At 38.0% G+C, this 23270-nt stretch overlaps 1 protein-coding gene across 5 annotated transcripts; it reads right to left on the reverse strand.

The window, feature by feature from the left end:
• Nucleotides 1-7636: 7636 nt before the first annotated feature.
• Nucleotides 7637-18509, reverse strand: LOC145774243 (hypoxia-inducible factor 1-alpha-like). 5 transcript variants are annotated; one of them, XM_082585430.1, is made up of 18 exons: nucleotides 18187-18509; nucleotides 17820-17942; nucleotides 16496-16578; nucleotides 15736-15884; nucleotides 14773-14854; nucleotides 14462-14553; nucleotides 13513-13549; nucleotides 12832-12958; nucleotides 12586-12692; nucleotides 12118-12265; nucleotides 11728-11818; nucleotides 10846-10945; nucleotides 10469-10546; nucleotides 10175-10258; nucleotides 9536-10042; nucleotides 9375-9452; nucleotides 9124-9189; nucleotides 7637-8597 (listed from the first exon to the last, which is right to left on the reverse strand). In XM_082585430.1, exons 1-18 carry the CDS (start codon nucleotides 18234-18236, stop codon nucleotides 8452-8454), a joined length of 2148 nt encoding a protein of 715 aa, XP_082441556.1. In that variant the 5' UTR covers nucleotides 18237-18509; the 3' UTR covers nucleotides 7637-8451. The 5 variants fall into 5 exon arrangements, with proteins under 5 accessions (XP_082441556.1, XP_082441557.1, XP_082441555.1 ...); XM_082585431.1 differs by having other exon boundaries at nucleotides 10846-10903; nucleotides 12832-12961; nucleotides 18187-18508; XM_082585429.1 differs by having other exon boundaries at nucleotides 12832-12961; nucleotides 18187-18508.
• Between the last annotated feature and the right edge of the window lie 4761 nt (nucleotides 18510-23270).

Below are 23270 nucleotides of genomic sequence, written 5' to 3' on the forward strand. Positions count from 1 at the left end.
AGTATTATTTTGGATTACAAACAATCAAAAATTAAATAATCTGAAAAACTTTGAAAACACAGGCGTGGATTAATGTGTAATGCAATTCCATGTGCAATACATATAATATCTAATATGATAAATATAACCCAATTTATATTATCTAATTCTTCTTGCATTTGAGGCCGCCGCAGATCACGTTGTTACATCCAAGCGCAGCAGCAAATAGATTGTGTGTAGTGTGTTCATCGAGTGTTGTGAGGTCCACATATCTATCCTGGGGTCTATCTATCCTGGGGTTATCCTGGGGTCGATATATAAAACAATGGTAATAATGTGGTGTGCAGTCTGAGAATCTGAGTTACATGCACAAGATGATGAATCGTCGAGGCTCCATTGAAACATGTTATTATTGAAATGGCCTACCCCAGTCCGCAGGCGATTGAGCTTCACCCATTCCTTCCGAGGTATTATCTAACTCTAATGTATTAATGTTAAAGAAAATAAATTTTCTTTTGATGAATTTCGTTCAATCTTGCATCGCCTTTTGTAAAATCAAATTTGTGTGGTTTTGACTGAAAAGGAATCTTTAACAAATAAAGCCGAATATTTTGAATAGCTCTGGTAAACGTCAGGAAAGCACAAATGGCGACCGACACATCTGGCTTAACCTTTTGACTGGGATTGTGTGATTTTGAAATGATTTACTGTAAACACAGGTTCGTTGTGTAAGAAGTGTTGACACCACAAGCACAGTGGAGACCACCAGTCAAAAACAAGCAATTCTATCTTATTTGAACTTAAAACAAATCCTGTTCTTTTTATTCTTGCTGCAAATCCTATTTACTGTAAGCGATATCGGTTTTTCAAGTTAATTTTAGGCTACATGAAAATTCGATAAACCAAAATGTAACCTGCTGCTGTATTGAAAGATACTTTTATTGTTTTATACAACAAATCGTTTTATGTTTCTTTAAAGTAAAATGATATCAATATCTGAAAGCTACAGTAAAAAACATCAAAACACATCTACTTATTCCTACTAAGTTCCAAGCACGTTATAGCATACGCTTGGATTTGTCCTGCATGATCCTATCGATGTCACGACCTCTGTGTGGCACAAGCAACATTGTTGTCAAGATGTTGTACAAATATTGTAATTCGAAACTAATTGGACTAGTTATGGGAACAATTCAGTCGACAGCTATTCAAGGTGCTCAACGAAGCCTTTCTTCGACACGGTTTGGTATGCTAGCAACAGACTTCTGTGTTACAGTGTGACGTCATTTTGGAAATGTAATTTTTATAACGCAAAGCGTTATTTCAGTTTCTCACAGAAATTGTTAGGTCTATTGAGACTCGATTTGATAAAATGATTAATTTAATACATGAAAGTTTTTCTGTTAAAATCACAAATTACTGTAGGCTACATAAGTTGTTCTAGTGATTTTATTGCTCCCAGGTGATAATATTAAACCATCATGTGTCACTTCGCCAATGTTTTTTTTTAATTTGTTTGTTTGAATATTCCTAGTATTTAATGCTATAAAGTAAAATTTATTATTTCTAGCTTTATTTTTTATATCTTTTTTTTCATTATTACCAGTCATTCCCTATAGCCTAGCCAAGGCTATCATAGCTTCCTTATTTCTAAGATTTGTCTTACAACTAAGAACTCTCTTAGCAATTGGAAGAACTTTGTTTTAGAAAATATTATTGTCCTTATTTTCGACTTGCGTCTTTATTTTATCGTATTTTCAGCAATATTGTCACTGTTGCAAATCTTTTTTTCTCATAATTCTTGAATGTCTTTTTGATCTTATTAATTATGATGGTGGCTGACTTGAAGTAACCACATTTGTTGATGTCAATTTATGGTATAGGCTACATTAGCCTACTATAAAGGGGACAACATTTATGAAAGCACAGTTAAATCCCTGCTGCAATTAAAACTTCAGTTCAACTGTTTTTCTTTCTGACCATTATAGCAAAAAAACAATACAAAAGTAAATTTAGACTGCAGTCGCCCTGAGATGCACAAAGCAATCTCTACGAACAAGAAATTACTGAAAAATATTGTTTCTGGTAAAAATTTTGTGGTCCTTATTTTTGAGTGCACATCGATGGTAGTCCTTCCTATTGCTTAGTTATTAAACTCTCGACGCTGTAAACAAAGCAACAGTAAGATCAATCGGTGCTAGTTTGACTCTCGGCAGAGGCGTAGCAAGCGCCCTCCGTTTTCTCGGACCGAAGGGGGTCCCGCAAGGAATGAGAGGTTCTAACATGTTTGAGCGGCGCCAAATGTTCCAAACCGCTGTGCTGCGACTGTGCGAAAATATTCATCAAATTAAAGACTCGATTTGCAGGCTTTTCTCAACGAAAGAAATTTCTGATTTCTCTAACGAGTCTGTAGCGGACGCTGCGTTCAGCATATCCACCCATACACAGCCATCAGTGGGATGGCAACATTCCTGGGCAAAGTCGGCAAGGAATGATAGGACACGAGGTCGATTACGCTGCTGTATTGTTTACTAACTCAACTCAGAAGATCAATGCTTGCTCACAACGTAATTGTTTATAGTTTTTAATCTTCGATCCAGCAACACAGAAAGTAAAGGAAAACACCGGAATATTAAAGCTCCACCACCAACAACTGGATACGAAATGTTGTCGCTGCTACATTAACAATAAACTGATCCAAACGTCATCCTGGCAGTGCCAAAAATAGAAAACAGTAGCAACAACGAAACCGATATATTGCTTTAGAATTACCAAGACTGATTTCTTGATACTGGTTTTAAGTTCTGACTTTTGACATTGCATTCAACTGATTTCCATATTGAAAGAACCGATTTTTCATATTGAACAAAAACTCAACAAACTATTGATTTTCACATAGCAAAAACTTAACACACTCTGATTTTTACATGTTGTAGAACTCTGCAAAAGACTAAATTTCACATAGCAAACGACTGATTGATTTAAAATCATGAGCTTAACTTCTTTAAGAAGGTACTAGTGTGAGATTGCGAGTTTTACATATGATCACACAACGCAACACGACTGCAATTCTACATAACGATGAACCAAGGTAGGAATTCGGCATAGGGACGTTGATTACAGAAGTTGAATTCCCGATTGCTGAATTGAATTCCCGAGACGTGCAGTTATGCGCTCAAGGCGGAGTCTTCTGGAAGATTCTAGTGACGTGTACGTGTGACGTCAGAGACGACAGAGCTCTCTGGCGCTACAGACACCCCCGCAAGAAGGAAAACGGGGTGGCCGTTTGACTTCTGATGAGATGTTTGCAGCATGAAATGAAACAGGCGAGGCACAAGATGCGTATTATAACATAGACACACGGTGAACAACAAGACGGGGTCGGATCCCCTCCGCACGGCGCGAGCGCTAACAGTTCCTCTGATTCCGGGGAGCGGCTGGTCGGCTCTCGATTGGTTGAAGCAGAGGTCTCGTGCGGCGGACATCCGGCTAGTGACAAGACTATTCTGTGCAACAAAAATGCGGTTAGTGAGGGCGATAACAATCGTGAATTACAATTACATACAGGTTACAATTACAACAACAAGATTACAACTACGACTACAAGGTTACAATTAGGTTACAATTACAACTACAACAAGGGTACAAGTTAAACACAACGGTTACAACAGGTGAGCACTGCGGGAGCATTTAACGTGTGTATGCAGTGCTGCAGGTACAGGGACCAAACGATAGATACACTGAAAGCATGATAGCTATGCGAAGCGACTGCGCGGAGAACCGGTCCAACAGGGCAGGAAGCAGTGGACAGATAAATGCGAGTAGCTGTGACGAAACAAGGCCAATGAGGCAGAAAGCGACGGGCAAGCTAGTCGCAAGCAACATGTCGGCTTATATCTATGGCAGCTGGGCAACAAAAGCAGGACAATGCCTAGAGAGCGGAAAGCGACGGGCAAGCTAGCCGCAAGCAACATGTCGGCTTACATCTATGATAACTAAGCAACGATAGCAGTGGCAGGACAAGGCCAAAAAGGCAGAAAGCGACGGGCAAGCTAGTCGCAAGCAGCATGTCGACTTATATCTATTACACCACCTTAACAAGCAAGTTCCTAACAACAGTGGCTACAAGGATAAACAACAAGGCGATACGTGAACAAAGCAACGGTGAACGGACAAAGATTATAACAAGTAACTTACTATATACAGGAAATGTACTGCGTTGCACGCCTATGTGAGGAAGCGCAGCTCCTAAAGACAACTACAGAGCAGGGAACTGCTAAACGAGATAGTGATTAACTGAGGAAATGTATGCAGTTTCAAGTCTTACCCAGGACTAAGAGGTGGTTGAGAGCTACTGTAATTAATTCGATAACTGTATATGCAAGAACGGTGGGTGGCTACGCTAACTACGGAAAGATGGAATGAATGGATAGATGGATAGATAGACGGATGGATGCAGTTTTACGTCGTACCCAGGACGGAGACTGCTGTAATTAATACGATAGCTGTATGCAAGAACGGCACCTAACTGATGAAAGATGGGATGGATGGATGCAGTTTTACGTCGTACCCAGGACGGCTGGATGGATGCAGTTTTACGTCATGCCCAGGACGGCTGGATGGATGCAGTTTTACGTCATGCCCAGGACGGAGAACTAAACAGTGAATGTGCAACAAAGCCTAAGATACCTACAGGCACCACAGTCCAGACGGGGGCGAAACACATTGTCATCGCTGCTGTAAAGACGCCCCGGTCGCGAGCAACCCGTGAGGCAACGACCAAGGACGACAACGGCGAGGGAGATAAAAAAGCTTACGGCTACTACGATAATGTAAAAAGAGTATTCAAACATCATGAATTAATGTTACTTAACTTGAGTTCCACGGCGTCGTCGTTGAAGGAGCGTCCGATGAAAGGCAGGCTTGTTATAATCCGTGATATAATCCAGAATAATCCAGTGCATCCAGCAATCAGTTCACATTCAGTCAATTCACAGTTAAGTCAAGTGATTAATTCACAGTGAGATCACGTCGTTACAGCTCACAGTTAGCAAGATCACGTCGGGGTCACCAGAAATATGTAGCGGACGCTGCGTTCAGCATATCCACCCATACACAGCCATCAGTGGGATGGCAACATTCCTGGGCAAAGCCGGCAAGGAATGATAGGACACGAGGTCGATTACGCTGCTGTATTGTTTACTAACTCAACTCAGAAGATCAATGCTTGCTCACAACGTAATTGTTTATAGTTTTTAATCTTCGATCCAGCAACACAGAAAGTAAAGGAAAACACCGGAATATTAAAGCTCCACCACCAACAACTGGATACGAAATGTTGTCGCTGCTACATTAACAATAAACTGATCCAAACGTCATCCTGGCAGTGCCAAAAATAGAAAACAGTAGCAACAACGAAACCGATATATTGCTTTAGAATTACCAAGACTGATTTCTTGATACTGGTTTTAAGTTCTGACTTTTGACATTGCATTCAACTGATTTCCATATTGAAAGAACCGATTTTTCATATTGAACAAAAACTCAACAAACTATTGATTTTCACATAGCAAAAACTTAACACACTCTGATTTTTACATGTTGTAGAACTCTGCAAAAGACTAAATTTCACATAGCAAACGACTGATTGATTTAAAATCATGAGCTTAACTTCTTTAAGAAGGTACTAGTGTGAGATTGCGAGTTTTACATATGATCACACAACGCAACACGACTGCAATTCTACATAACGATGAACCAAGGTAGGAATTCGGCATAGGGACGTTGATTACAGAAGTTGAATTCCCGATTGCTGAATTGAATTCCCGAGACGTGCAGTTATGCGCTCAAGGCGGAGTCTTCTGGAAGATTCTAGTGACGTGTACGTGTGACGTCAGAGCTCTCTGGCGCTACAAGTCCGCTAAAATTTCTAAATATATTAGCAAAAATGCTAAATCGCTAACCAAAGCGTTAGCTTTGCTAATTAGCGGAACTGTGCCCTCTACTGTGCATACACAGTGTGAACCCTGCATGTGATGCTGTGTAGAATAAATAACGCTTTCCAGTTTCTGCGTTGTAAGGGCTCCGGACTAATGTTCGGAGGGGGCCACGTTCTTTGTTGCTACGGCCCTGACTTTCGGGGTATCATTTGAGCAAGGCACTTCCAGGATAACCCCCATTCAGCCGCACCAAACGAATGAAATAATTTACAAGCAACAACACTTCAATAACAGGTAGGCCTAGCCTAGAAAGTGCACTTCAACTGTCAATTTCGTTGATCGAGCCTGCGTCACTGGTTCAAAGCCTCTGTTAGTCTATAAGTAAGTTATACGAAACCGTGTATCCGTTCGAAACTGCCAAGGTAAGTAATATTTCAAAGAAGCTTTCTTGGTCGAAACATGTTTTTATCAATCAATCCATTTATAGCTTTGTCTCTTTGATTAAAGCAGGAAACAGATGTAATGAAATAGTCTGTTGAATAAAACATTTAGCAATAGAAATTTCCATGGGTTGTTGTGAAGAGAAAGCAATGACATTAATTCAGTTTAGCAGGCCATAGCCCCAAGGAGGGCCATACAAAACCAAACTATCTCCTCTTCTTGTCCAATAGATGGTCATACTTGCGAGATTCTTCTCTTTGATAGTAGTCAGCATACCTTCAATTTCAGGGTTTTGATTTTATTGCACACACATTCATTTGTGCTTTCATCAGTCCAACTGGACTCGTCTTCATAGCCACATTTCAAAAAATTGATTATTTACTCTCTCTCTCTGATTGTCCGCCCCGTTAGCTCAGTGGCTACGCGCCTGGCTTAAGATCACGCGGCGCTGGTTCGACTCCCGGGGTGTTCGCTTGAGCAACGCATTTCAGGACTGCTCTCCATTCATCGGCACATAGTGAATGGTAGAATTCCCCGGCAACAACATTTAAACAATCAAAAAAATTCACTCTGTCAATCTCGGTAACCGGCCCTGTGTCAAGAGCCGCTACAGGTATGCGAAACTACCAGGAATAACCAATCAAGGCTTTGTCAGTCCGAGGATAAAGATTCAAAACCAACCAACTGTATACAAAGTGGTAAATTGACCAATTTGGCGACGGCAAATTAGACGAACTGGGATGTACGCCGAGACTGATAAAAACCTGACAAATTGGAGAAATATACGAAGAGTTAAATTCAACTGAAGTCCGTGTCATGCATACGAATCGTTATCACTTTTTTCCATAATTCGTCACTTTTTGTCCAGTCTCTTCAAGGTAACAAATTATACCATAATAATTGGAGCTATTCATCGCCTGAAACGGCTATTTAGAAAACGATGATGACGTCATCAAGTATGGGACTTTTCGATCACAGTGGAATTGACCAAAAGTAAAAATAACTTTACTGACTTTCCAGATTGAGCGCTCGATGCTCACTTTAGTTCGCTAAGTTCCGGCTGCAGCTAATTCTTTTGTGGTTGGGAATTTTTCAATAGGCCCGCCACAAACACGTCATGCACTAAACTTGGATGGAAAGCATGAAAGCAATGAACTTGAAAGTTCGACCCACGATACCAGTTCATCAAACGCGGTACTGTGGTCTTAACATTTTTGTCGAAATATTTTCTAAAATCATGTGATCAAATCTACAGAAAAACAAAGTGTCAGACCAAAAACCCTGGCTAAAATTGTATTTTTCCCAAAAAAATAAATAAACAGAAATTAAAAAACAACTCATAACTTAGGTGAGAAAGTGCAAAAAGTACTGACGAGCGAGATGAAGCCTCCGCAGCGCTCTCCTACAGATGCATCTGCCGACTGATCCATTCGAACTAAAATAAACAAGCTGCGTGTATTTGCAAAACTAACAAGAGATTGACATAAGTTCAAAGCGATAACAGTTAGACTGCACTGAGCTGAAGCATCACCTTGCGATATCTACATAAAGCAGCAAAGCCATTGTACATTAGTGAAATAAAGTCGGTTTGTTCCGACTGCTGATCAACCCATGATCCATAACAATAAATCAAAACTTATGATCGGCTTACGATCAATAAAGTGACAAAGTGCACAACATTATTTCGAGTTGTCATATCGTCATCTCAAACCAAGTACTAGCGGTGTCATATAACGCTTCATCAACGGCATTCGGTGATGCGGATCAAAACAACAATAAAGCAACGTTGTTGATATGCCGTGGATATGCTGGAGCAGTGCCAGGCTACGGATCAAACGTTTGATGCAACAGATCTAACCCGCACATCAACGCAATGTTGTTCAAGTTTTTTTCTTTCAACAAAAGTTCTTCTTTGTTCCGATGCAAGTCTGTCTCACGACTGCTCTATGGATCACATGGAAGAGTACATCGTACATCACGTCAGATGGATCGATGGAGCAAGTGTTGACATTTTGTCGCAAACTTCGATAAAGCAGAAATATGACCAACAACATTTAAATCTACATGATGCAACATTGGTGGTTGGCAACGACTAGGGATCAGCATCCAAGGCGTGGATGCAATCGGCGGCCAGCGGGAGATCTCGACCACCCGAAAATAGGGGAGCGTTCACTTCGCAATCATGCAACGACAACTGAGGAAGAAGACCCATGGTTTGGCCTTTGAGACTTCGCCGACCTGTGCAGAAACACGAGTTAGCCGGGAAGTGGGAGCAAATTCAAATCGGAAAAGTCTTTCATCCACAAACGATGTTGCATCGATAAAAACACAGTCAGGCAGCATGAATCTACAAGTGTTTGCTAAAAGCATTAGCAACTAATTTGCACACGACAGGTATCGCTAGCGACACACTTCTGTGGATCAAGTAACCCACTGCATGACACAAAGTCCTTCAACGTTGCATAGACGGCAATCACCAAATTTTGAGTGGTTGAGCGAAATGAGAAAGTTATACTCAATATTTTTGTGTCAAATTTTCAGATTTCTTTGCAACACAATTTTACAATGATAGTTTACGAATATACAGTATATCAGAAAGTGACACAAGACGTGTTTTAGTTGCGGTAGTTCATTGGTATTCATGATGCAAATTAAAACTATGAACCAACAACAAACAATAGCTTGGAGAAATGCGGCTTGATTAATGAGAATACATTTATAACATTGATATTACATTTTTAAACATCAGATTGACATAACTTACTTTTAAATCTCGGGAAGTTCATCTCCGGCTGGAGCAAAATAGATGCGCCACCTGCCGGCGAAGTATCTAAACCACATAAATAAATTGACACTTGAAAATTTAAGCTGCGTCGGTTCAATGTGTAATTTATTCGAGGAAATAAAAAACACCTATGAAAATGTTTCCAAACGTTGTTGGATTGAAACCCATAGCCTGGTAGCAATGGAGTTAGTTGGCAGTGTGGTTTTATAGTACTGGTAGTTTTCACTCACCATTCAAGCCGAATCCATCTCCTGGAAGCATTAGAATGTTGGACGACTTCATCAAATCGGAGTAAGAGAACGTTTTTACTGGAAAAACAAAATATCGTCAAAGTTGGAGATTTCACTTAAACTGAAAACAAGCTTTCATTAATTGGATCAATAATAATCACCTGGTTGTGATTGGGTGTCGCATGGTGGCGCCACCACGTTAGTGTCTAAGTATCGTCGCTTTGCTGGTTCGGAATTGATCTTGGATGGGCCTTGCTTCCTGTTCCTGGGCCAATCATTCACCGCGTTGTCGCCACAAACACCATCAACAAACCCGCGCTTCAAGTTTCTCATGTGGTTGCTGTACTTGTTCTGAGGCACGGCCACAGGCTGGTACGCCGCCGGGGAAAAGACTGATGATTTGTGGGAGCTTTGCGCACGATGTCCAACGTTAGCCGCATGATCGGCCTGTGCATGACGTAGTGGAGGGTCTGAGCCATGCGACGGGCTGCCATAGTACGCGCTGTCGCATGAACTCAGAGAGTCACATGGCGTGGATGAACTGAACGGAATGGCGGAACGAGGAAAGGAACTAGATGGTGACGTCACGTTTGTTGGCTCGTTCATCGAAGGAGATTCCTGCATGCTGTTGTCTAGAATCACGTCAGGAAACAAGTCATCAATCTTCCCTGCAAAATAAAAACGTTCTTAGAAAATACAAAGCGATACATTCGCAATAATGTGGAGTTCATTGGAAGTTTTGTCAAGCTAACTTAAGTTTATTGAAAAAAGAAAATAGTTGACCACGAGAAGCCACTCACCGGTCACGGGTTCGTTGGTTGCGCGATAAGACCACGGGTCGCCGATGGAAGGAGCGTTGTAATAAATTTCTTCACTGAAGATGTCTAATGAAAAAGTGCAATAAAAATAAACTATTAAACTATGCGATACTAATGCTTTGGAAAGTGCAATGCTGAGGGCATTAGATGAAGATAAACTAACAGTAGGTACGAGCAATACCTTCGTGGTTTTCAAGTCGTAAACCTGCAATCGCATCGATCAAGTATCGATCGACATATTCGATGACGTCAATATGTTCTAGCACAGTCACTTACTTTCGCTTTCGTCCAATTCAGTAAAAGTGAGCGAGGCAACACTGCAATCGTCCACTCCAGAACCGGATGTTTCCGCTTCTACAGAAACATCATCAATCGACATATATAATATATATCTAGTTAGTAGTTAATCGATGTTCATGCAGCATTTGCAAGCAAAATCTCATGTTACACCAACGAGATTGAAAGAAACAACAGAAGGCAATTTGCACTCGACCAAACCACGGAGTTATTGACAATCCAAGTTAGAAGAAGCAACATTTTTGCATCAATGCGACGTCAGCCTACATGAAACTGATCGAAATTTGTTAAAGATGTGGAATTGATGTCCAAAAGTACTTTATTAATTTAATTAACAAACATTTGAATAAACGTACCTGATAAATGTGACAGATGATTGACTGTGACGTCATTCTCCTCAATACCTTCCATTTCCTGCGTTTCCAGAAAACAAGCATTGGACACAGGTTTTGAAATCTATCATTACAAATGTCACGATTGATTTCGCAAGAAACTGAAATTAAGCCATTTTCAAATCTTGGTAATCACGTTAGTTTAGCCTGGTTGCGGTTGGATGGTAGGGATTTCCCAGTCAATCATGACACGATAGCAACTATGTCGTGGGGTCGGCCGCGAAGAAAATGATGGAAAATTACTGAAAGATTTTTAACTGACTTGGAGTATGTCTGATAAACACATTCCATATTTTACAAAAAAATATAGAAACCGGAAAGTCAAAAGTTTACCAGCCAATAAAAGAGCGACAGTTGATTGACATCACATCAATTTACTCATTAGCTGTATTTTTTTTTTTTTATATCAATCGCGCATTAGTAATACTAATGCAAACTACAGTGTTTCCTTTGCCGAGCAAAAAAACAGCCACAACATGGCAATTCCAGCAAACCACCATGGAGCGAATGAAACAGGTTACGCGTTCGATAATTTTGATTTCAAAATAGCATCAAAATCTTCAAAGATACTGATGTAAGATTTACGTCACCACGCCTGAAGCCGGTAACGTCTACAATATTAAAAACTGCTGATTTACACAACCGACCAACTAACAAAGAAACTGTCTCTCAACTGTAAACAGAAGGTAATTTCTACCCACTGAGAGCAATCACATTATTGTGCAAGAATGCACAATTATTGCTAAGATTTCTACAACGTTCGTTTAGATTTTTCAAGATGTTTATGAAGATTGGGAATCAGCAGACTAATGGAAACAATTCAAACCAGCCAATTAGAGCGCTCACCAGTGAAAGGGAAGACCCTGGATCAGATAACATCGCTTCAGAATGTCTCAACTGCTCACTTGAAAGCTTCACATCCCCATGAACTAAATCACTGCAAAGAACAATAATTAGGTCAGTTTCAGTCATCAGTGACTTAGGGTGAACATTGTACAATGATGAGCATCCATAACCATATGTAATCCACGTCAAAAGGTCACTTTTTCCAACCCAGGATGAAATCAAGCCCTTGGAAGCATGAATTGGGCTTTTGCTCATCGAACATTGCAAAAAATTATGTTGCTGCAAAATCCAGATAACTTAGAAATCAGTTACACAAGAGTGGAAGTAGTCAGGTGATCATCTTCGTATAAACATAAAGTGGAACAACAGCACATAAACAGTCATGCACACCTGATAACGTAGTGCACGCAGACCACGCACTGTGGCTTGTGATTCTTCTGGTTAGTTACGACTGTAGCTTGCGTCACCAGCCAGTGGTAACCACCTGTTTTGGACAGAATCCGGAATTGACCAGTCTCCACTTGACTGAGCCGGAACACTGCAACAAGATGAAGACATCACACACATGCAAACAGCCTACAAGCAGTAGGCATTCAAATTCCGTTTGCCCTGGAACAAACTTGGATACCTCGTTTTTTTCTTCTTATTTCACTTGGCTATATTTTCCGTAACCTTTTCCAAGCCAGCAATGGAGACTTTTTTTACATTTATCAAATGTTAAAGAGCAGGACTGTACCCGTCACCGTCATGTTAGTTGTTTTTTATGAATTTGAGCAAATATTTTAAGAGAAATTTTCAATAAATCACACAATTAATTTAACGTTTAACTGATGGAGCAATATCAGCAAAATTACTCACATTTATGGATGAATTCCCCAACACCCTTGACGTCAGCAGCATGACAGAAATCAAAGAATGAATGATTCAACAGATCGTGTTCGCGGAAGTTCAAGAGCTTGGCCAATCTTGAAGGAATGTAAAATTGAGACAAATTTTTACATAGTTTTCTATCGTTTGCAAAGAACAAGTTTGATTCTGTGAAGCTGGAAAACGTAAAAATTAGATAAATTCTTGAAAAATACGTCATCTTGGAAATACTATTACCTTTCGTCGCAATAAGTGAACCTCATGTCGGGGGTGTGCTGGGTGACAAATGTTTTGCTATCTAATAGAAGCTGGATGTTGGATGGGTGAGGAATGGGTTCGACGTGAGCGACAAAGCATGACGTATCTTCTAGAAAAAATATTCAAGGTTTACTTTCAAAACTTAATCTTGAAAACAAACTGAGCAGCAAACAAAATAATGAAAACAGGAGAAAACGGTTCTTTGGAAACCATCCATTACGATTTTTCAAGGATGTTGTCGTCGTGTGTTGTGATGCTGAGTCAATCGTCCCTGTCATTCAGCTATTAGGTTGTCAATATTGCGCAATGCATCCGCAGGCATTGCTACAAGCCTAAATTTATTTTTTTTGAATTGCAACCTCCAAACAAAACAACAGGTGGATATACTAATCGTTTTACACGCTTCACAAATCAATTACATTGAAACAACGTGAATTAACATTGTTGTTGGGTTTAGAGTGCTGAACACAAGCAAAGCAAGTGAAAGTTTAATATGCCATACTACAGGTTTCATAAAAGTAATGTTGCAATGACTAGGATTTGTGATTAAGCATTTAAACGTGGAACAGGGTGTCATCTATTTTTCGGAATGAACTAGTTGTTTCGTAAACGAAAAGTATTGATAACCAGACAATCTTGATCAAGTAAGTGCTCAGTTACCTGTTGTTGATTTGACGACTCCGCTGCAGCGTAGCACCTGCAAAAGACAATTTGTTTTAACTACAACTCAACAGAACAAATCAATGCCGTGAATTCATTTACTAATATCACTAAATTCCATTTGTTCACGGGTTGCCAGTTGAAATCTGAAATATATTTTTTCAGTTACATCTTACAACTCATTGAAAAAAAAAGAAAGTGGAAGCGAGTGCTTTACAGATTTTGATTAATTGCTGGTATTTCGAAGATGTCACATTTAGTGCAAATCTGTCGCAAAGTTTCAAAATAATAAGTCGTGGAAACTTTTTGGGATCAATGACCTTGGATGAGGTGATAAAGACACGCCTGAGGGCATGAGGCAAATTAGCACAAACTGAACAGGAATGTTGTTGTTGAGTGAAGAGAAAGCTTCGGGAAATTTATTTTTCTGTCAGTTTATTTAAAAAAACATGCCGTATTTATTATATTGATTCAGTTAATCTGCTAAAAATGGGGAATCTCAAAAAAATAAAAAAGTGTACCAATGGTGCAAATCGCTACAAATGAAAAATAAATCAATTTATGCAAATATTGCTGATCTAAATGAAACCAGCCAATGGTAGCCATACCACGTTAACAAAAAGCACTGCTTGAAAAAGGCAGAAGACTTTCAAAGCAAAAATGCATGGACTCTCTCACCGGAAAACAAAAAAAAGGCAAACTAAGCGCGTGAGTTCTCGACAATTGGTTATGGCGGACTTGCTGGAGAGAGACAACATGCGCAAAGTTCAAACAGATTGCGCAACGTCACGTAGTTGCTATGACGGGTGCAAACTGCAATCCACAACCGCCAATGTGCATAGAACTTTCGAGAAATTTGATGATGCAAAATCGTAAAAGTTGAGACAAATTAAAATAATAAGCGAAACTACAGTAAAATAGATTCAATGCTGCAAAGTGTGTTTTTCACCTTATATGAAGCAGACTTGAGATTGATGCTTTTTCCACTGATGGTTAAAGTGCTTTTCAAACGCAGGAAAAATGTTCTTTGCTTAGATGAACCTGAGGTTACAAAACAAAAGCTTCAGTTACATGATCACATCCACATTTCAAATACTGTAAATAAAATCAAAAATATCAACAACCGCATGATTTAACACAACCATGTAAGCAGTTGTGCAGAATGAGTAGTAAAAAAAATCTTTCGAAGTAAAAAATGATTCCGAAAACAGAGAACAAATCGATTGCCTGAATGTTTTCACTATCACAGGATACAATTACCTTCATGGGAGAAGCAACTTCTGAGGTCATCATGGTCTCCCTCATGAGCGTAGGTCAGTATGCTTTGCCCGATGAGGTCAAGCTGTGAATAACAGACAATCAAAAATTTATGATGAATGTGTGATGGCTGATTATGTTGATTCAACGTTACATACCTACGGATATTAACGCGAACTATAAATCGGTCCTTTTCACACAGATGCAAAGAAAGTAAGAATGTCCAATGACTTTGATTTTCTTTTTAAATGCTTCATTTTTGTAACCAAATTTAACAATTGTGTTAGATTTTGGGTCATTTACCACAATTGCAACCTGCAAAAGCGCTCCACCACAAGAAGGTGCAAATGAAAATATGAAAGTTTAAGTTTAACCATTTAACCAGTGTTAACGGTAAGGCACGCAATGTCAGTTATTACAAAATCGTCTTTAAAGATTCAGATTGGTCTTGAAATCATATTTGATCATGTGCTAACAGAAAGCGAATTGGACACTTTTGTAGTGCAGAGCATTTGTTGCCACGTTTAGTTTTCTATGAAATCCATCTTCTCACTGCTAAGGCCATAACCAAAAACTTAAAAGGGACTTCAACATAAGGGACCGCACTACACTTTTCAACTGTAACATTTAACACAGAAGTATCTACTATAATTGTTATTCAAGCAACCTAAGAGATTTCTACATAACTTTCGAACCATTGGTCGTTCATCATAAATATGCTCTAAGCACAAAACGAGGTCAATGAATGCAAACATCGCCTGAGCAGAGAATGTTCAAGAATTTAGACCAGATGAGCCACTTCACAACCAGTGATGCGTTTTCTGTCTCAAAAAGATGTCGTTGTTGCAGTTGGCAGAATTGCATAATACTAGAGAACACAACCACCAATTACCAATTATATCAATTAGTTTCACATTTAGTTTGACGTTGGCGGCTGTGTCGCAATGAATAAAGTGTCACACTTGCCTTGGAAAGACCAAGATATTGTTTGACGTTATCAGAAACATAAAGGATGTCCAGATCGGATGAAAGGATGAGAATGAAAGCATTTAATGCGTTAACATGATCATTTGCCGACACAAGGTTCAACTCTTCCATGAGCTCCTGTTTGACAACTGAAAAAGTATATATGTCATGGTTAATAAATTATTATGAGACCAAAGGTTTTCAAACTCGGTGTTTGTCAAATTTTCAAGTTGTTCTACGCTTTTTTTTTAAGTGTTGCATTACTTATCTAGTTCCTTTTGTCTATGAGGTGTGAATTTTGAAAAGGGAAGTACAACCACTCGATATTTCTTCAAACCTGCTTTTCTGAAAACCATCATATTATTATGTTTGGGAATTAGCACAGTTTTTGTATTGGCACGAATTGTACAGATTGCAAACTAAAGATTTTTTATGTAATTAAAAACTTGTGCACGGAAAAGTACAGGTAACAATCTTCAAAGGTTATTTGGTAATTTCGATTACAATGCGTCAATTTTGTTACAGTGTTAAATAAACATGACTAAGTCAACAAAAGTAAACAAAAAATGAAGTAGGCTATGCCACCATTAAAATATGCGATCAATATAATCAATATGACGTTATAGTGAATTAAGTTAACGCAATCGGCCGACAATGGAGTGCAATAAGCCATGGTTAAACACGTCATAATTGTGAATACGGCAGAGCAACATAGTTATGATAGAAACACCATGAAATATATACATATTCGAGACATCACCTGGGAAATTAGACGTGGTTGACCTTCCATTCAACGATTGTCGTAATTTGATAAAACTAATCAATAGGCGCATCACTGCAGATCTGAAAAAAGTAACACAATTGATATCAACTTCATGTAGGCTATATAATTCGGTGCTTGTCAACAAGGGGTGGTCTCCAAGGGGCGTCCTGTTATTACCCAAGAATTACTCTTGCTATTAGTCAGCACTTTAACATGCATTAATTTACAATTCCATAAGTAGACAAACGGTACTATTTTGCGGACATGTTGGAGATTGGGGACCTTAGTACTGTGAATAGAGAAATAGATATGCTTTCATATTTAAAATATTATGGGAAAAAACTAACTGCTTCAGTCATTCAAAGTTGATGCTGTCATAGATCCATTGCCAGCCGGTGGAAATAAAACAAAATACATAAAAGCAAAAAGAATATTGTGGTTTTACTTACTCCTGATTATCTTCTTCGCAATGGTTTATTTATTTTATAAACAAGTTCAGAACGACTGCTATAATGTGTGTGTAAACGATAAGCTTGGAATTGGATAATATTTCTTGTAAATTCACATGTTTTAGAAAAACAATTATATACATGAATTGTATATTATTGTGGAAGCATAAATGTTAACCACGGGATTGTCCATAGCAAAAACAATAACATATATGTGTCACAACTAGGGCAAGTTTTTATGACCCAAAAATAAAAAAAATTTGAATTTATTTTTTGAAATATAAGACAAAGACAATATATGACTTTATTTTTACGCATCAAATGTATGCTAATCTCGTTAATTAACAACTTGCATGTAAGCTTTTACACATATTTTGAACAATAATATATATACATGAACAATTGAACATTGAACAACAAACAAAACTTCAAAATCAGTACAAGAGTTCAAATGTCTAATGCATCTAATCAGTAAGCATTCAAGTACAATTTGTACACATTGGCACAGCGGAATGGCCCGTTTCGGTGAGTCCGATCCCTTAACGGAGGATTTTTTCAATTTTTTTTTAAATTATCGGGTACCGTAGCCTAATTATCATTGCCGTTTTAGGGTTATGGGTTTGGGGTTAGAGGTTAGGAACTCACCGAATCGGACTCACCGAATAGTAGCAGACCCGTGGCACAGCACTTTTTAAAAGCTGAGTTTTCTTTTGTTATATATACAAGTTTATCTAATTGACAATTTAGGCTATATTTTGACAATCTACATTAGCACACAAAAGGTGAAGCAAGATTCAAATAAAATCAACAATCCACAAATTCAAAGCAACTTGGTTTTTTGTATGCCAAAGAATAACCAAACACAGACGTACTTGTCAAGGTGATTAATGGCATCATGTGGAACAGGAATGTTGCTGCAAATTTCATCAAATGTGTCCGACTCTTTGTGCCGCCGAAATCGAGCAGCATCTCTACTCTTTTCTCGCCTTCTCTGTCTGTTAAGGAAAGAATACAATTGGATAAAGAATTTTAATTAAAACTGTTCAAAATTGTCAAATATTGACTTCAATATTAAAGTGGGTATAAGCTAATGAAAATACTTTTATAGAACTTAGAGCAACACCACAAAGTTATCAAAAAACAAACTACCATCTGACAGATGTCAAACCCACAATTGTCAGGTACTGTACATACAGACTCAACTACATAGACCTGCCACCATTAAAAATCATGTCTTACCTTCTTAATACTGAAGACTTTGGTTGATCATTTAAGTTCAAATCTAACATGTTTAAACAACGCTAGTTAATAATGCAGAAAGGCTAGTTTTTGATATATGTATTTCTGAAAATAAAACCAAAGCACTTTTAAAGTTAAATTATTGCAAATTTAGGTAATTCTTACATTCAATAACATGGAAAATTAATTTCAATTAAAATATTGATGCTGTTAGCCGAAAAACTGTTAGCCCCAAAGCAAAAGACATTAGATTAAAAATGATATTAATAATCAGATTCACCACTATACTAAACACCGCAAGTCACAACAATTACAGTCGCGCTCAAAAGTTTAAGACCACCTGTCAAAATTTTGGATTCTTACAATAATCTATGGAAATCATTTTAAATGTTACATCATATTCGGTTTTATGCCATTACTGCAGTGTTGTGTAACAGAGCCTTCTGTTTAAGCCATTATGAATGAGCTATTTCTTTCAGAAATAAAAAAATTAAACTCTTTTTCAAGATTTTTTGCTGAAAAAAATGGGCAAAAAAGGAGATTTTCAGCTGTGGAGAGGTCAAAAATTGTTATATTAAAAAAAGAAGGGTACTCAGAAAGAAAATTATCCGAAAGACTAAAGTTTAGCAAGACAGCAGTCCATCAGGTAATAGTTAAATTTAAAAAATTTGGAAGTTTAGTGGACTTGAAAAAGAGTGGTAGACCCAGGGTTACCAGTCCAAGAGATGACCATGTGATGAGGAGGATGGTAGTGCGCTCACCCACGTGTTCTAGTAAAAAAATTAGATCGGCTTTGTTGTGTAAAGGTACAAATGTAACATCTACCATAAAACGCCGTCTTAGCAATGAACTTGGCCTCAAAGCACGTGGGTGAGCATGTGATTCACATGATGTCAAAACCTTTACTTCATTAACCTACAAATCCATTTAAGACTACGCAAAATTATTTCTATTGTACAACAATTATTGTACATACTGACACTAATCAAGACCTTTCCATAAACAGTTCAGAAACTGTTGATATAGTATATATATGTACGCTTGTGCTGAAGTGTCCAAGTTCAACTCCGGACCAATCACATTTTTGCACAAGGTGGTACAATATCTTTGAACAGCACACACATGAATTATGTATACAAATGACTGGAAGGTCAAAACGGTGTGCACTGTCTGCAGTTATGAAGTAATGTGGCACTTGGCAACACTTTCTCAAAACACCTAACCTTTTTGAGATAGTTATAACCATTATTTCATCATAATCACAAAATCAACTAATATTGTCCTGAAGAGCATAGTGGTACGAAAACAGATGCAGATATATTTTCAGAGATTGCCATTTTATTTTTACGGAAAAATTTATCTATCAATTTTCAGTCAGAAAGGCTGTGAAATTACAGGTGTACTGAAATTGCTTTGGGAAAATTTGCAAGGTGTACTGGTGCTTGTTCGGCTTTCTATATTTGTGCGAGAACATGTTCTCAGTGATAATATAAACAAGAACAGCTTGAGATCAAAACTGAGTAACTCTTAACTATTTTACACTTACCTACGACTACTCTTGAACAAGTGTTAAGATTATTGAAATTACGACATCAGTTTCTGTGTTTCAATTTTTACAAAAAATGCAGATCTATGTTGTGTTCTGTGATATAGGTTACACCACTGCAGTATAGCCAAAACAATAGTGGGACTAGGTCGGTTAGAGCAAACTGCTTCCAAAAATAAAAAAGTTTGCAGAACTGGTTTCTGGCATCAACGGCGTTTGATGAATAATCAGACCAAGCATTCTTATGATACGTTGTATGAATCATTGTATTAGATGAGTTTGTTTTGGTTTAACAGGTTCCCACTTTTCAAAAAATTCACCAGATATGCTCCAGTTTCTGCTTTCATATGACATGGCCGAGAAATTTAGTTTCCTGTGTTAATATTTTTAAACAGTTATCTGGTTTGGTTCACTTGTTGTAAAACTTCTTCATTTGTCTTTTTTGCAAGTCATGAAATATGTTGCATATGCATATTATACTACAGTATATATCATACATATATAACATTTATATGCGAAATGGCAATTCGATTTGCAAACAGAACAGACATTTTCTTGAGGATTTAGCATTGTTGTTCTTTCTTTTTGATAACCGCTATTGATGAGCTGCTATCCAACCTGCCTTCTTCCTAACTTTCGACTCAAGTTCCACATGTGTTGAGTGAAGATTGATGGTATATTGTTAACAAGAGACGGGTTCAATTGTGATGTGGAATAGTCACTTCACACTCTTATTACGTCCGTCCGTTAGATTCACACACCGTAAAAGAAAGACGCAACACGTTTGTAAAACACAAGTTAGAAATTTAGAAAAAGAATGACGAGAGATTGTCGCTCAAGCGTGACAGTGCATCGCAATGATGACGTCACGATTGCGCGACAATCTATGTCACAATACGGAGACAGATAACTTGGCCATAATTTCGTGAACAATTGTTGACCAAAATTCTAACCGAAATTTCATTATTTCGAAATGGGTTACAGTCTAGAGCAGTGGTTCTCAACCTTTTTGTCTTCATGGACCCCTTTCGGTACCTTCGAAGTGGTTACGGACCCTTAAAAATCTCTATTTGAAATGCTGGAATATTGCGTCTTATTATGCCTTATGGAATCATATGTTACATAAGTTTAAAAGCAACAAACTAGAAGAATTTGCTGAATTCCAACGCACTTGACGATCAACACCATTAAGACATCATCATCTACCAGCTCATTCACTCCATCACCCACCAGGACACGAAAAAATAACAACTGAATCTCAAACCTCAATGGTCTTAGGTTCTCAACCGGTGGGCCATGGCTCACTAATGGGCCACGGAAAGACTTTGAGGTATAGACCTATTTAAAAATTTGCCAGAGTTTGTGAAAAGTTTAGTTTCATTTGTGTTACTATAGTTAATTTTACACACTTGTGTGTTTTGTTGAGATGTTTTGATTGTAGCAACAATGAATGGAGCTGCTGTAATTTGCTGCAGAATGGTAATTTCCATTCTAATTATTGAAATAATAATATGAAATTTGTGCCTACAGAAATTTGTGCAAATCTGTTGTTAGAATTTTTTTTTGTGAATTATTGTGGTAAGGAATTGACAACACTTGAGGCTTTCAAAGAAGGAATACGGCATTAATGTTGAAAACCACTGTAATTACAAGTTGGTCAATAATGTTCAGGAGCACGCATTCGTTGATGCAGGATATGATATAATCTGTTTTAGAATATTTTCCGCTGTTTTTTTGTTTTTAAATCTATTCTGCATTTTTTTTGCATGAACAATTAATGAGCCATAAGAATTTTTGTGCAACGAAAATGGGCCATAAAAGAAAAAAGGTTGAGAACCACTGTGTTAGGCTACTGCAGTGATGTGCAGTCTGACCATAGAAAAAGCTCAACACCTGCTCTCCTGGGCCACATCAAAACAAGCATTTGCCTGAGGATGGGCTTCTTTTAAGTCACATTTTCTTTCTCCATCCTATTATTATTATTACACCGTATGACGCTCATCCGTAGTGCTCATCCACATCAACAATTATTGATAGTGACAAATTCAATCCTCAACACTTTTCATTAGGCTACATGTGTGCTTCTCTCTGTTTATGTTTAATTTTTTGCTATTTGTTTTTTGGGTTTTGTGGCCGTGATAACTACTGATATAATTATAGCCTTCTACATGATTTTCCATTCAGGCACGTTTTAAACGTTTCAAGGTTTTGCCACCTTTTCCCGTTCATTAACGTGCTGGTAGGTCTATACAGATTTTTCATCATTTTTGTACTTAGTAATCTTAGTATCTTTTTCATCCCAGACGCATTAGTGACGAAAAATAAAATGTTTGATAAAATCATGTTATGAGCTTCATGTTGGCACACAGGATCAAACATCAGTAATCTATATGTTCATTTGATGTTTTTCTATAAGCAGTAGTAGTCCAGTTTTAATTAATTCCAAAGTTTCCTAATACTAGGCTATATGATACAATACTATAAGCAAATACAGTAATTAAAATCATGAGTATGATTAAGGTACCAGTACTTTGAGCTCTGCTGAGGCAAAATGGGAATTTCCAACAATAAATCTCCGATGCAGCGACAAAACAAACTGCTTTGTCATAAATAATGTATCAAATCTTTTGAAAGCAAACTTGGGCAATCTTGTAGTTTGTGTAATGCAAAAGATTCGGTTCAAACGTACGTAGCTAACGAAAAACCATTAAGCCCATACCAAAATGATTATTGCCCTGAACACCCAGATTTGCTGGACTTTTTTGAGAAAGATTGAAGATTTCCGTAATGTAAATCTAGAACAAGTTGCTTTGAAACCACTATGGTTAGAGGAGAGCCTTGTCACTGCTTTTCAAAATGTGGTACCGGTACGCTAATCACCTGAACTGTATGCTGCTCAACAAAGCCTGGTAATATGTTTCAAATAATGCTTGGTTAAATATATTGTAGTTAACTAGTCATCATCTGACTGACATGGCACGATAAATTGCTTATTTAATTAGGAAGATTTGTAGGCTACAGTTTAGTTGATACAGTGCAGGGATACCTAAACTGGTACTGATACAGCGACATCTAATATTTGAAAGCTTGAACCACGCTTCGGTGCAAGCAAACCAGCACTCAACAGCTAAAACGGCTACACAAAGACAACCGCTTGAAAACTGCGCTATTTCATCCAAACAACATTCCGATAAAGCAGATTCTAGAAACATCGCGATTCCCTTTTTTCCTTTCTTATCAAGAAGCGAACCATTATCCTACGTCACGAAAGTTCGGCAACAGCTTCGGCTAACCTTCACGAACAATCAAACAGGGTTACCAGGTTGGCTTTTTTCTAGCCAAATTTCTCAAATTTGGCTCTTTTTTAAGGCCTTTGGCTGGAAGATTTACGGTTTGGCTTTTTTTTGTAATTTGGCTTCTTTTTAGCTTTTTTTTTTAAGTTTGGCTTTTTAACCAGTTAAGTTATAGATTTTTTTTAAAGTTTTTAAGTACTGAACATATAGGCTACATCTGCAATTTTTCTCGTTGGTAATTCCGT

Source organism: Aplidium turbinatum, chromosome 7, assembly GCF_918807975.1.
Source record: "Aplidium turbinatum chromosome 7, kaAplTurb1.1, whole genome shotgun sequence".
Lineage (NCBI taxonomy): Eukaryota > Metazoa > Chordata > Ascidiacea > Aplousobranchia > Polyclinidae > Aplidium > Aplidium turbinatum.

Excerpts from the sequence above, each read along its gene's own strand:
- LOC145774243 (XM_082585429.1), bottom strand. The coding sequence starts at position 18,236 with ATGTTAGATTTGAACTTAAATGATCAACCAAAGTCTTCAGTATTAAGA. Across the intron at positions 12,693-12,831 it reads TTCACTTATTGCGACGAAAG|ATTGGCCAAGCTCTTGAACT; the intron begins GTAATAGTATTT and ends CATTCCTTCAAG. Across the intron at positions 10,043-10,174 it reads AACCAACGAACCCGTGACCG|GGAAGATTGATGACTTGTTT; the intron begins GTGAGTGGCTTC and ends TTTATTTTGCAG.